General features: G+C 44.8%; 1 protein-coding gene across 1 annotated transcript in view; it reads right to left on the reverse strand.

Moving 5' to 3' along the window:
- Positions 1-2,969: 2,969 nt before the first annotated feature.
- Positions 2,970-14,825, reverse strand: part of LOC112069008 (polypyrimidine tract-binding protein 3) — a 39,030-nt gene continuing 27,174 nt past the window's right edge. Inside the window, 7 exon segments of the mRNA XM_024136262.2 lie at positions 2,970-3,374; positions 3,376-3,445; positions 6,395-6,472; positions 7,795-8,011; positions 12,776-12,868; positions 13,513-13,546; positions 14,576-14,712. Coding sequence (XP_023992030.2) covers positions 3,171-3,374; positions 3,376-3,445; positions 6,395-6,472; positions 7,795-8,011; positions 12,776-12,868; positions 13,513-13,546; positions 14,576-14,712 — 833 coding nt within the window. The 3' untranslated portion in view covers positions 2,970-3,170.

The following is a 14,825-nucleotide window of genomic DNA, read 5'->3' on the forward strand; positions in this document are numbered from 1 at the left end:
AAGAGGAGAACACCAAAACATAGCTCTTGTCTTCTGTTGCCAAGCCCAGAAACATTTATAAATTTAGTTAAAGGGTCTCGAGATCAATGGGTCAGAGGTCGATCAGGGCTAACACGCAGGTCCACGTATTTCCTATCGACAGCCCATCGTTATGGGAGCCAGGCAGACAACCATCGTTACGGGAGCCAGGCAGGACAGACCGATCGTACTTTGTTGTGTGAGGCAGGCAAGAAGACCATCGTTATGGGAGCCAGACAGATCTCCATCGTTACAGGGCAGGCAGACAGATCCTTTACTTAGGGAAGCCATTTGACAGACGTACCTCGTTACTTTGAAGTCCAAACAGACAGATACAGATCATGTATGGGAGCCAGACAACAGGAACCATCTGTTACATGTGAAGTGGTTGGGGTGATGGGTGGGTGTGTGAGACAGACCAATGTCTATGGGTGGGTGCCAGACAGGACAGACAGGTGAGGGGGTGGGACAGACCATCGTTATGGGAGCCAGACAGACAGACAGACAGACCATCGTTATGGGAGCCAGCCAGACAGACAGACAGACAGACAGTCTCCCTATTCCTTTATAGTGCCCTACATTTGACCAGGGCCCTTAGGGAATATGGCTCTGGTCAAAAGTAGTGCACCCTATTCCCTATGGGGGCTCTGGTCAAAAGTAGTGCACTATATATGGAATAGGGTGGCGTTTTTTAATGATGCCCCCAGTATTCACATTCATATGCCCACCACTCTCAGCAGAGAGGCTTTCATCCAGCAAAGCTGTGCAGTCTGGTGTGGTCCAGCCTGGTTCAGGCTGATCTGACCTGGATACACCTCATCTACAGGTAGATAGACCTCATCTATAGGTAGATATACCTCATCTACAGGTAGATAGACCTCAGCTACAGGTAGATAGACCTCAGCTACAGGTTAATAGACCTCATCTACAGGTAGATAGACCTCATCTACAGGTAGATAGACCTCATCTACAGGTAGATAGACCTCTACAGGTAGATAGACCTCATCTACAGGTAGATACACCTCATCTACAGGTAGATAGACCTCAGCTACAGGTTAATAGACCTCATCTACAGGTAGATACACCTCATCTACAGGTAGATAGACAACTACAGGTTGATAGACCTCAGCTACAGGTAGATAGACCTCATCTACAGGTAAATATACCTCATCTACAGGTAAATAGATCTCATCTACAGGTAGATAGACCTCATCTACAGGTTGATAGACTTAATCTACAGGTAGATAGACCTCATCTACAGGTAAATAGACCTCATCTACAGGTAAATATACCTCATCTACAGGTAAATAGATCTCATCTACAGGTAAATATACCTCATCTACAGGTAAATAGACCTCATCTACAGGTAAATAGATCTCATCTACAGGTAAATAGACCTCATCTACAGGTAAATATACCTCATCTACAGGTAAATAGATCTCATCTACAGGTAAATAGATCTCATCTACAGGTTGATAGACCTCAGCTACAGTTAAATAGACCTCATCTACAGGGCCAAATAAAAGCAATTAAGTTCACCATTACTTTGCCTATTATTCACAGGTCATTACTGTACTCTACTGTAGTTGACTGTACTCTACTCTAGTCTACTGTAGTCTACTGTACTGAAGTCTACTGTACTCTAATGTAGTCTACTGTATTGTAGTCTACGGTAGTCTACTGTACTCTACTGCAGTCTACTGTACTGTAGTCTACTGTACTTCCTGGTCTGGTCCAAGGACTCTGCACAGTAAACAGATAAATTAAGGTGCAAAAAGATTGCCCATTTTGCTTTGAACGGTTTTCTTTCTGTTTACATTTCAATGAAAACCACTGATACACTGTAAAACAAAACAAAACAGGCGTGTAGTTGTCATGGTGATCTGAGTGGTGTGGCGGTCATGTTTAGCTGAGCTGCTCTGAGACTCAGTGTCGCACCGTGATGATGTCACAGAGGAGGGGGCCTGATCATCGGTCCCCCTCGCTCAACATTCCAACGCTACTTAAAATGGAGGCAGTTCATTGGTCAGGAGGAGGGTCGCTACTGGCACCCAGCTTCATCAGCCAACCGCCCTTTCTCCGTATCCGTGACGATACCTGTTAATGGACCAGTGTCTCAGACTCATCAGGTAAATCATCTGTTAATAAGTCATCCCACTGAAGAGAAGCCAGTCTAACGCTACACGACGTCCACGGAACACCACCACATAACGGGGGTGTGCTGTTGGTTACGGAGGAAGGGTCTTCAGTTGTAACAATGCAGCCCAGCTAGAAGAGTCTCACTCTGGGACTGTAGGTGGGTCAGTGGCTGGGTGGGTGACAGGGTGACAGACTGGGCAGAAGCCTCCCAGGAGTGTTGAGTATCTCTCTCCCTGGTTTAGGGTCTAGACTCTCCCTGGGTTAGGGTCTCTCCCTGGGTTAGGGTCTAGTCTCTCCCTGGGTTGGGGTCTAGTCTCTCCCTGGGTTAGGGTCTAGTCTCTCCCTGGGTTAGGGTCTGTCTCTCCTGGGTTGGTCCTGGTCTCTCCCTCTGGGTGTCAGGGATCTAGTCTCGTCCCTGGGTTAGGGTCTAGTCCTCTCCCTGGTAGGTTAGGCTCTGGTTAGGTCATCTCTCTGGGTATCTGTCCTCCGGGTTAGGGTCTAGTCTCTCCTGGGTTAGGGTCTAGTCTCTCCCTGGGTTTCAGGCGTCTAGTCTCTCCTGGGTTAGGGTCTAGTCGGTCTCCCTGGGTTAGCGTTTACTCTCCACCTGTGGGTTACTTCTCTCCTGGGTTAGGTTAGTCTACTCTCGCTGGTTAGGTTGTCTAGTTCCCTTTGGTTTAGGGTCTAGTCTCTCCCTGGTTAGGGTGTTCCTATACCCTCCCTGCGGTAGGGTCTGTCTCTCCTGGGTTAGGGTCTAGTCTCTCCCTGGGTTAGGGTCTAGTCTCTCTCTGGGTTGGGTCTCAGTCTTCCCTGGGTTAGGGTCTAGTCTTCCTGGGTTAGGTCCTCTAATGCCAGATAAAGGATGCACCATGTCAGCCCACATCACCGTTGTACTCTCTGCCCTGAATCAATCACCAGTGCTCCTTCCAGCCTACTTAGCTCTGTCTCTATATCAGTCTCTGTCTGAAGGCCTTGCGTTACAGTAGTCTATTACACAACAATATAATCTAAACTAGTTAATTGTCTGTTGTTTGTTTTAAGTAAAGTGGGTGTTTCTGTCCTTTCAATCCCAACAGGGGCTGGGGGGGGGGGGGCATGGGGTTAGCCCAGTCCAGGAGCGAGGCCCTCGGGGTGGGTGGAGTCGCTGGGTGAGGCGGGTCAGATGGTGCTCTGGAGAAGGACACGCGGAGGTGATGGTTCTCTCCCAGGTCGTGTGGTTGTGAGGTCGATCAGGGCCTGATGGCTTTCCTCCACTGAACCCAACTGGATCAGAGCCATCTTACGGTCCTTCCTGAGACGGACACACAGACAGAGAGACAGGATAAGATAGGTGATACTCTCCTCCACTGAACCCAACTGGATCAGAGCCATCTTACGGTCCTTCCTGAGACGGACAGACAGCACTAATCAATAACACTTCATTGATCCGCAAAGGGATATTCATTCAAGATCATGAGTATGTACCGAGAATCACTATTCTGAATGTTCCCTCGGCTCTGAATTACACATTGTTTACTCTAGTCTGTAAAGAGAGTCACCAGAGAGTCACCAGAGAGTCACCAGAGAGCCACCAGAGAGTCACCAGAGAGTCACCAGAGAGTCACCAGAGAGCCACCAGAGAGTCACCAGAGAAGCACCAGAGAGTCACCAGAGCCACCAGAGCCACCAGAGAGCCACCAGAGAGCCACCAGACCAGTCACCAGAGAGTCACCGAGAGTCGACCAGAGAGTCACCAGAGAGCCACCAGAGAGAGCCACCAGACAGTCACCAGAGAGTCACCAGAGAGAGTCACAGAGAGCCACCAGAGAGCCACCAGAGACCAGTCACCAGAGAGTCACCAGAGCCAGAGTCACCAGAGGAGTCACGAGAGCCACCAGAGACCACCAGAGAGTCACCAGAGGAGTCACCAGAGGTCACCAGAGAGTCAAGAGAGTCACCAGAAGCCACCAGAGAAGTCACCAAAGCACGACCAGAGAGTCACCCAGAGAGTCACCAGAAGTCACCAGAGTCACAGAGAGTCACCAGGTAGCCACCAAGAGCCAGTCACCAGAGCAGTCACCAGAGAGTCACCAGAGAGTCCACCAGAGAGTACCAGAGCAGTCACAGAGAGCCACCAGAGAGTCACCAGAGCGCCACCAGAGAGTCACCAGAGAGTCACCAGAGAGCCACCAGAGAGTCACCAGAGAGTCACCAGAGTCACCAGAGAGTCCTATATCGACATAACCTGAAAGGCCGCTCAGCAAAGAAGTAGCCACTGCTCCAAAACCGCCATAAAAAAGCCAGACTACGGTTTACAACTGCACATGGGGACAAAGATCGTACTTTTTGGAGAAATGTCCTCTGGTCTGATGAAACAAAAATAGAACTGTTTGGCCATATAACTGTTTGGCTGAAGAACACCATCCCAACTGTGAAGCACGGGGGTGGCAGCATCATGTTGTGGGGGTGCTTTGCTGCAGGAGGGACTGGTGCACTTCAAAAACTGAGTTTAAATGTATTTGGCTAAGATGTATGTAAACTTCCGACTTCAACTGTATATATATACAGTGGGGAGAACAAGTATTTGATACACTGCGCGATTTTGCAGGTTTCCCTACTTACAAAGCATGTAGAGGTCTGTAATTTTTATCATAGGTACACTTCAACTGTGAGAGACGGAATCTAAAACAAAAATCCATGATTTTTAAGTAATTAATTTGCATTTTATTGCATGACATAAGTATTTGATACATCAGAAAAGCAGAACTTAATATTTGGTACAGAAACCTTTGTTTGCAATTACAGATAGATGTGGAGGGTTAACACCTTTAGTTGTCTCTGCCTAATTGATTTCTAGACAAACAATCCTTTAATCTGATCTTCCCTGTTTTTGTTCTTCCAAAAACAAGGACATTTCTAAGTGACCCCAAACTTTTGAACGGTAGTGTATATATTTTAGGAAAAATTGTATTTGGCCTTACTGCTATTAGCCCATATAAATGCCTTGAATAACAGATTCACTACATGGAACAACAGATAGTTCCCCCCTCAAAAAAATGTAAAGGAAGTTTGTTCTGAAGTGTCTGTCCTATATCCGAGAGATATAAGAAAGATCAGGAAACATGTTTTACATGTATTTGTCACTAAACAGTCTAAGCCAGAGGCGGGTAAACTTTTTGGCTTGAGGGGCCACATCGGGATTTTGAAATTCAACGGAGGGCTGAATTTTTGGGGGGGGAACCAATTGTTTGTTAAAATCAATTTGCGGGGGGGCCTCCCGAGTGGCGCAGCGGTCTAAAGTACTGCATCACAGTGCTAGAGGCATCACTACAGACCCGGGTTCGATCCCTGTCTAAGCCCTGTCTAAGTACTGTCTAAGCCCTGTGTAAGCCCTGTCTAAGCCCTGTCTAAGTACTGTGTAAGCCGATGGAGGAGGGGGTTCTACGAATCTATATGGAATTGTTTTAAGAAGGTCATAGCAAGGATAATTTAGCTATTTGACTTTTTAAGACCCCTTGAAGTATATATATATTTTTTCAATAATTCCATTCGTTTTTTTTCAACTGGTACCACGGGATCTTCAGACGAGGCCTGTGGGCGTCCCAGAGCAAAACAACAGACTTACGTGTTCCTGAGAGTCTCACCTTTCCACATAGGGGACATATTAGTGTGTAGCTCAAACACAGCTCCAACTCTCGTCGCCTTCATCGGCAGATGCGGTGGATTGAGATCCATCCAATGCACACAAAAAAAAGATATCTCTAGCTTTAACTAACATATTTTTATGGGGATTTTATTATGCTACTTAGATTTCCGCGGGAGCGCTGGCATCAACCCAAGGGGTTAAAAAGGTCATTTTGCGTTTGAGCCGACACTCAAGTTTCTATTGTCACGTGCACAAGTACAGTGTTTGGAGGGCTCCCGAGTGACGCAGCGGTCTAAGGCACTGCCTTTAAGTGCTAGAGGTGTCACTACAGACCCTGGTTCGATTCCAAGCTGTATCACAACCAGCCGTGATCGGGATTCCCCATAGGGTGGCACACAATTGGCCCAGCGTCGTCCGGGTTTGGCCGGTGTAGGCCGGCATTGTAAATATGAATTTGTTCTCAACTGACCCGCCTAGTTAAATAAAAGTTAAATTAAAAACTACAAACGTGATCTCTGTGAACATCAGAGAAATTGTCTTCAAAAGTCAAGTGCAGTTTGTCCTTTGTGTGATGCTGAAGTAATGAGGAAGTAAAGTGTCAGAAAGGGAACGTACTGGAAGAACTTGAAGGCCTTGACTGTGTATCCAGTCCCGGCAAACAGCTCCTTCAGGATGTCATCGGTTATAGATGGACTGTCGGTGGGAGGGGAGACGAAACACAGGAACAGCGTTAGACGTGACCTCTTTTACCCTTCAACTATTCCTTCAACTGGTGATACCTCTTGTGGTAGTAGCATACTGTAGACATATAGCTGCCATATTGAGTATACTGCAGCCTCTACAGTATACTGTAGGAGTACAGCCTCTACAGTATACTGCAGGAGTACAGCCTCTACAGTATACTGCAGGAGTACAGCCTCTACAGTATACTGCAGGAGTACAGCCTCTACAGTATACTGAGAGTAACAGCCTCTTACAGTATACTTGCAGGGAGTACAGCCTCTACAGTATACTGCAGGAGTACAGCCTCTACAGTATACTGCTAGGAGTAAGCCTCTACAGTTATACTGCAGGAATACAGCCTCTACAGTATACTGCAGGGTCAGCCTTACAGTATACTGCAAGTGAGTACAGCCTCTACAGTATACTGCAGGAGTACAGCCTCTACAGTATACTGCAGGAGTACAGCCTCTACAGTATACTGCAGGAGTACAGCCTCTACAGTATACTGCAGGAGTACAGTCTCTACAGTATACTGTAGGAGTACAGTCTCTACAGTATACTGGCAGGAGTTACAGCCTCTACAGTATACTGTAGGAGGGAGGTATATTTGGAGAGGGGAGGAGGGAGGTATAGTTGGAGAGGGGTAGGAGGAGGTATATTTGGAGAGAGAGGGAGGAGGGGTATAGTTGGATAGATGGAGGAGGGAGGTATAGTTGGAGAGGGGGAGGAGGGAGGTATAGTTGGAGAGGGGGGAGGGAGGTATAGTTGGAGAGAGGGAGGAGGTATAGTTGGGGAGGGGGAGGAGGGAGTATAGTTGTAGGAGGGGGAGGAGGGAGGTATATATGGAGAGGAGGGAGGTATAGTTGGAGAGGGGGAGGAGGAGAGTATAGTTGGAGAGGGGGAGGTATATTTGGAGAGAGGGAGGAGGAGGTATAGTTGGAGAGGGGGAGGAGGGAGGTATAGTTGGGAGAGGGGAGGAGGGAGGTATAGTTGGAGAGGGGGAGGTATAGTTGGAGAGGGGGTTGGAGGGAGTTATATTTGGAGGGGAGGAGGGAGGTATAGTTGGAGGGGGGAGGAGGGTATAGTTGAGAGGGGAGGTATAGTTGGAGAGGGGAGGAGGGAGGTATAGTTGGAGAGGGGGAGGAGGGAGGTATAGTTGGAGAGGGAGGAGGGAGTATATTTGGAGAGGGAGGAGGGAGGTATAGTTGGAGAGGGGAGGAGGGAGGTATATTGGAGAAGGGGAGGAGGGAGGTTAGTTGGAGAGGGGAGGAAGGAGGTATAGTGAATCTCACGGGATATTGATTAGATGGAGGGTGGCAGAGGGAGGGAAGATGTTCTGAAAGTTCTTGGATCCAGGCTTCTTGAAGCGGTGTAGCGGGGAGCCGCTGAAGTCTTTAGTGAGGCCCTGGTCTTCCTGTCCCTCCCTGGGCAGCTGGACCGTCTGGTGCTTAGAGATGGTCACTCTGATCACCTTACTGTGCAGCCGCTGGCCATTCAGGTGGGACATAGCTGGGGGAGGCGAGGAGAAGAGTCAGACACGGTACAGACTGATGGACATAAATAATAAAATAGTAATATTTTTTATTTGGCGGACACCTTTTAGGGCACTCAAGGACATCTGACATTAACAGGAGGCCTACATAAAAGCCAGTGTAGTACATACTATAATTAAATCAACTGTAGTACATAAGATCATTAAATCAACTGTAGTACATAATATAATTAAATCAACTGTAGTACATTATATAATTAAATCAACTGTAGTACATAATATAATTATATCAACTGTAGTACACAATATAATTAAATCAACTGTAGTACATAAGACCATTAAATCAACTATTTTGTTGCATTACAACCTGTAATTTAAATAGATTTTTATTTGGATTTCATGTAATGACATACACAAAATAGTCCAAATTGGTGAAGTGAAATGAAAAAAATGACTTGTTTCAAAAAATTCTCAAAAAAAAAAGAAGAAAAGTGATGTGTGAACATGTATTCACCCCCTTTGCTATGAAGCCCCTAAATAAGATCTGGTGCAACCAATTACCTTCAGAAGTCACATAATTAGTTAAATATAGTCCACCTGTGTGCAATCTAAGTGTCTCCATGATCTGTCACATGATCTCAGTATATAAATACACCTGTTCTGAAAGGCCCCAGAGTCTGCAACACCACTAAGCAAGGGGCACCACCAAGCAAGCGGCACCATGAAGACCAAGGAGCTCTCCAAACAGGTCAGGGACAAAGTTGTGGAGAAGTACAGATCAGGGTTGGGTTATAAAAAAATATCAGAAACTTTGATCATCCCATGGAGCACCATTAAATCCATTATTAAAAAATGGAAAGAATATGGCACCACAACAAACCTGCCGAGAGAGGGCCGCCCACAAAAACTCACGGACCAGGCAAGGAGGGCATTAATCAGAGAGGCAACAAAGAGACCAAGATTACCCTGAAGGAGTTGCAAAGCTCCACAGCGGAGATTGGAGTATCTGTCCATAGAACCACTTTAAGCCGTACACTCCACAGAGCTGGGCTTTACGGAAGAGTGGCCAGACAAAAGCCATTGCTTGAAGAAAAAAATAAGCAAACACATTTGTTGTTCGCCAAAAGGCATGTGGGAGACTCTCCAAACATATTGAAGAAGGTACTCTGGTCAGATGAGACTAAAATTTCGCTTTTTGTCCATCAAGGAAAATGCTATGTCTGGCGCAAACCCAACACCTCTCATCACCCCTAGAATACCATCCCCACAGTGAAGCATGGTGGTGGCAGCATCATTCTGTGGGGATGTTTTTCATCTGCAGGGACTGGGAAACTGGTCAGAATTGAAGGAATGATGGACGGTGCTAAATGCAGGGAAATTCTTGAGGGAAACCTGTTTCAGTCTTCCAGAGATTTGAGACTGGGACGGAGGTTCACCTTCCAGCAGGACAATGACCCTAAGCATACTGCTAAAGCAACACTCGAGTGGTTTAAGGGGAAACATTTAAATGTCTTGGAACTGCCTAGTCAAAGCCCAGACCTCAATCCACTTGAGAATCTGTGGTATGACTTAAAGATGTCTGTACACCAGCGGAACCCATCCAACTTGAAGGCGCTGGAGCAGGGTTTTTGCCTTGAAGAATGGGCAAAAATCCAAGTGGCTAGATTGTGCCAAGCTTTACAGAGAACATACGCCCAAGAGACCTTGCAGCTTGTAATTGCTGCAAACAGGTGGCTCTACAAAGTTTGTTTGGGAGGGGGGGGATAGTTTACTGGCACGCTCAGTTTTCTGTTTTCTTTTGCTTATTTCTTGTTTTGTTTCACATAAGAAATATTTTGCTATCTTCAAAGTGGTAGGCATGTTGTGAATATCAAGTGATACAACCCCACAAATCCCAAAACGTATTTAAACAGTAGGTATCTTTCTCTCGGTTTAAAACAGTAGGATCTGTTCTCTCAGTAATTAAAAACAGTTAGGATCTGTTCTCTCTCAAGTATTAAACACAGTAGGATCTGTTCTCTCAGCTATTTAAAACAGTAGTTGATCTGTTCTCTCGGTATTTTTAAACAGTTAGGATCTTGTTCTCTCATCATTTAAAACAGAGGACGTGCTTCAGTGTAAAAGGGTCTGTTCTCTCAGTATTAACACAGTAGGTCTGTTCTCTCGAGTATTTATAAACAGTAGGATCTTGTTCTCTCAGTATTAAAACAGTTAGGATCTGTTCTCTCAGTATTAAACAGTTAGGATCTGTTCTCTCAGTATTAAAACAGTTAGGATCTGTTCTCTCAGGTTATTAAAAACAGTTAGGATCTGTTCTCTCAGTATTAAACAGTTAGGATCTGTTCTCTCGTATTAAAACAGTAGGATCTGTTCTCTCAGTATTTAAAACAGCTAGGATCTGTTCTCTCAGTATTAAAAACAGGTAGGATCTGTTCTTCAGTATTTAAAACAGTAGGATCTGTTCTTCAGTATTAAAACAGTTAGGATCTGTTTTCTCTCAGTATTAAAACAGTGGATCTGTTCTCTCGTTATTAAACTGTACTGGATCTGTTCTCTCAGTATTAAAAAGTAGATCTGTTCTTCGTATTAAACAGTAGGATCTGTTTCTTCGTTTAACAGTTAGGATTTTCTCTCAGTATTAAAACAGTAGGATGTCTTTTCTTCTCAGTATTTTAAACGTAGATCTGTTCTCTTCAGTATTAATAACAGGTAGGATCTGTTCTCTCAGTATTGATAAACAGTAGTATCTGTTCTTCAGTATTAAACAGTAGGATCCTGTTCTCTCAGTATTACTAACGTAGGATCTGTCGTTCTCTGCAGTATTAAAACAGTGGATCTGTTCTCTCAGTCATTTAAACGAATAGGATCTGTTTCTCTCAGATTATTAACAAAGTAGGATTCTGTTCTCTCTGTTTAAAACAGCTAGGATCGTTCTCTCCGGGTATCTGTCTACAACTAGTAGCGATCTCTTTCTCTCGGTATTAAAACAGTAGGATCTGTTCTTCGGTATAAACAGTGTGTAGGTTTATAAACACGTAGGATCGTTCTCTCGGGTTATTTAAACAGTAGGATCTGTTCTCTCGGTCTTAAACAGTAGGATCTGTTTCTCTCGGTTAATTAACGAGTGAGATTCTGTTCTCTCGGTAATTAATAACGTTAGGTTCTGTTTCTCTCATAAAACTGGATGTTCCTCAGGAGAACCGTCAGGATATTGATTCTCTCAGTATTAAAACAGTAGATCTGTTCTCTCAGTATTAAAACAGAGCTCCAGATTTTAAGTAGATCTGTTTCTCAGTATTAAAACGACGTGGTATTCTGTTCTCTCAGTATACAAACTCAGAGCTCTGTTCTCTCAGTATTAACACAGTAGGATCTGTATCTCTCTCAGTATTAAACAGTAGGATCTTTCTCTCCATACTTAAAAACAGCTCAGGATCTGTTCCTCAAGTATTAAGAATCAAGCTCTGATTCTGTTATCTCAGTATAAAACACGTAGGATCTCTTCTCTATTATTGTAATAACAGTAGGATCTGGCTCTGGTATCTATAACAGTAGGATCGTTTGCTCTCGGTAATTTATAAACAGGTCAGGATCTTCTGGTATTCTCATTATTAAACAGTCGAGGATCGTTCTCTCAGTATTTAAACAGTAGGATCTGCGTTCCTCATTATTAAAACAGCTGTAGGATCTTGTCACTCTCTCGTATTAAAACAGTTAGGATCTTTTCTCTCAGTATTAAAACAGTAATCTGTTCTCTCAGTATTAAAACAGTAGGTCATCTGTTCTCTCATATTAAACAACAGTTGGATCGCTCTGATAAGGATCTTTCTCTCAGTATTAAAACATAGTCCCTAGATACATCTGTCTTCTCTCAGTATTCAGAAACCTAGACTTCTTCATTAGTAATACAAGGCGGAGCTTTTCGGGGCTGTATACTCTCATAAGTAGATTCCCTATCAAGAAGATTTTTCACGTGCAAAACTAGCACTCCGATTATCTTATTAACGTGGATCGTCTACTCAGTATTAAAACAGTAGGTAATCTGTTCTCGTTAACCTACAAAGCTGTATCTCTCATTTTAAAACAGTAGGATCTGTTCTCTGCCTATTATTAAAACGTAGGATCTGTTCTCTTCGTTGATCGCGTTCTATTTAGAAAGGTTCCTCTTTTAGAACAATTAGGATCATTGTTCTTCAGATTACTGTGTCCAGTATAATTACGAGTGGTCATGTTCTGTTCTCTCAGTGGTTAAAACATAGCATCGTTGTTCTCTCAGTTAATTGTCGTCTTCTATTTGAAAACCGTAGATCTGTTCTCAGTATTAAAACAGTAGGATCTTTCTCGAGCTATTAAACATCTTGGTACGTAGGATCTGTTCTCTCATTATTAAACAGTGGATCTGTTCTTCTCAGTGTAACAGTTGGGATCTGTTCTGTTTCTCTCAGTGTAAACAGTAGGATCTGTTTCTCTCATTATTAAAATCATTAGGATCTGTTCTCTCCAGTATTTTAACAGTTAGGATCTGTTCTCTCAGTATTTTACAGGTGGGGATCTGTTTCTGTCTCAGTGTAACAGTTGGAATCTGTTTCTGTTCTCTCAGTGTTGTTGTAACAGTAGGATCTGTTTTCTCCTCATTATAAACAGTAGTGGATCTGTTCTCTCAGTTATTTTAAAACGTTAGGATCTGTTCTCGTATAACAGTGGGATCTGTTCTGTTCTCTCAGTATTACAGTGGGATCTGTTCTGTTCTCTCAGTGTAACAGTGGGATCTGTTCTCTCACCAAGCTGTGCCTGAGTAGCATCGGCCATCTGGATTAAGGCATTCTCTTTCTTGTTGAACAGAATTTTGACCCGATGCACATCACCATACACCCCTAGAGAGAGAGAGGGAAGGGATAGAGGGAAGGGATAGAATGAGAGAGTGGGGAGGGAAGAGATAGAACGAGAGAGTGGGGAGGGAAGAGATAGAACGAGAGAGTGGGGAGGGAAGAGATAGAACGAGAGAGTGGGGAGGGAAGAGATAGAATGAGAGAGTGGGGAGGGAAGAGATAGAATGAGAGAGTGGGAGGGAAGAAAGAAGGGATAGAGGGAAGGGATAGAAAGAGAGAGAGTGAGGGACAGAAGAGTGTGAAGTACATACATTATTTAAATTAAATTCAAAAGGGGCTTTATTGGCATGGGAAACATATGTTTACATTGCCAAAGCAAAGGGCTTTATTGGCATGAGAAACATATGTTTACATTGCCAAAGCAAAGGGCTTTATTGGCATGAGAAACATATGTTTACATTGCCAAAAGCAAGATTATTTCCCTTCATTGTATAACGCTGAGAGTTACGGGGAGATAGAAGGATAGAGGGGTGTGGGATGACAAGCAGATGTCAGTATCTAAACAGACAGGACAGGAAGTATACTTATCAGCCAATCACAGTTAGCATAAAAGGCACAGTAACCATGGTAGCCACACACACAGAGCTATGCAGTGAATGACAACCAAACCCATTACTAAATGGCCTTACCAAATAGGATGAACAGTACATGTGGTGATATGCTCTGCAGGGAGAAGAAACAGGAAGTCAGTCAACTGGTCAAGTGAAGGTAATACTGGGGCGGTGGTGTGGTGATACAGATACCAACCAAGCATGTACCTTCCCTTTCCCTTGCATCATCATCATCATCATCACACACAGCCAGCCAGCCGCGGCTCAGCCAGCCAGCCAGCAGCGGCCTAGCCAGCCAGCCAGCAGCGGTCCAGCCAGCCAGCAACGGCTCAGCCAGCCAGCAGCGGCCCATCCCTAATGCTGCTTATCTAGCTGGAGAATCAGATAAGACCCAGCTATTCACCACTACCCAGTCCCAAATCCCACCCTATTACCTATGTAGTGGGCCCTGGTGAAAAGTAGTGCACTACATAGGTAATAGGGTGGGATTTGGGACACAGATCGTGTCTCGTGACATCAACTGCTGCTGACACAGATAGAGAGAGCAGCTACTAACATGAAACTCTTGAATGATTGCAGCCCAGCAGAGAAGACAACATGATATTGACCAAGAAGTATCCCTAAGCACCATTAGATTCTAACATCAGCTTCTATCTGTTCATACGTCATATCCCTTCTCACCAAGTCAGTAACATTTAGTTATCTGGAAAGTGTCCCTTCTCACCAAGTCAGTAACATTTAGTTATCTGGACAGTGTCCCTTCTCACCAAGTCAGTAACATTTAGTTATCTGGACAGTGTCCCTTCTCACCAAGTCAGTAACATTTAGTTATCTGGAAAGTGTCCCTTCTCACCAAGTCAGTAACATTTAGTTATCTGTAAAGTGTCCCTTCTCACCAAGTCAGTAACATTTAGTTATCTGGAAAGTGTGGTATTTTATGTCTGTTTTGGGCGGGTTGGTGTGTGGCATGTTCTGAGAGTTTTGTAGCCTGGTTCAAGATCTGTTTGTGCTATTAGGTCAACATTCATTGTAATGCCAAATGTTTAACTTGACATTGAGCAATGGCGTTGGCAAGAGCACAAACAATAAAGAGGAGTTGAGGGGGTTTACAGGTGTGCCGGGGGAGGGGAGGGTCACTCACATCAGGGTTGAGGTTGGAGACAAGGAGAACGGCGTGAACAGCGATGGGGGCCATGCCGTGTAGGGTCATCCGTCCCGAGATTGAGCCTGGCATGGCGAGGGGTCCCAGAGCGCCGGTCATCGTGTGCATGGACAGACCTGGGGGCACGCACGATAGCAGGTCAAAGGGCGGGCCTACTAGAGGAGAGGGGAGGGCCCAGGGTCAGTAGGAGTAGGGAGGAGAGAGAGGAGGAGAGGGGAGGAGGGAGGGC

This window comes from Salvelinus sp. IW2-2015, unplaced genomic scaffold, assembly GCF_002910315.2.
Source record: "Salvelinus sp. IW2-2015 unplaced genomic scaffold, ASM291031v2 Un_scaffold845, whole genome shotgun sequence".
NCBI lineage: Eukaryota > Metazoa > Chordata > Actinopteri > Salmoniformes > Salmonidae > Salvelinus > Salvelinus sp. IW2-2015.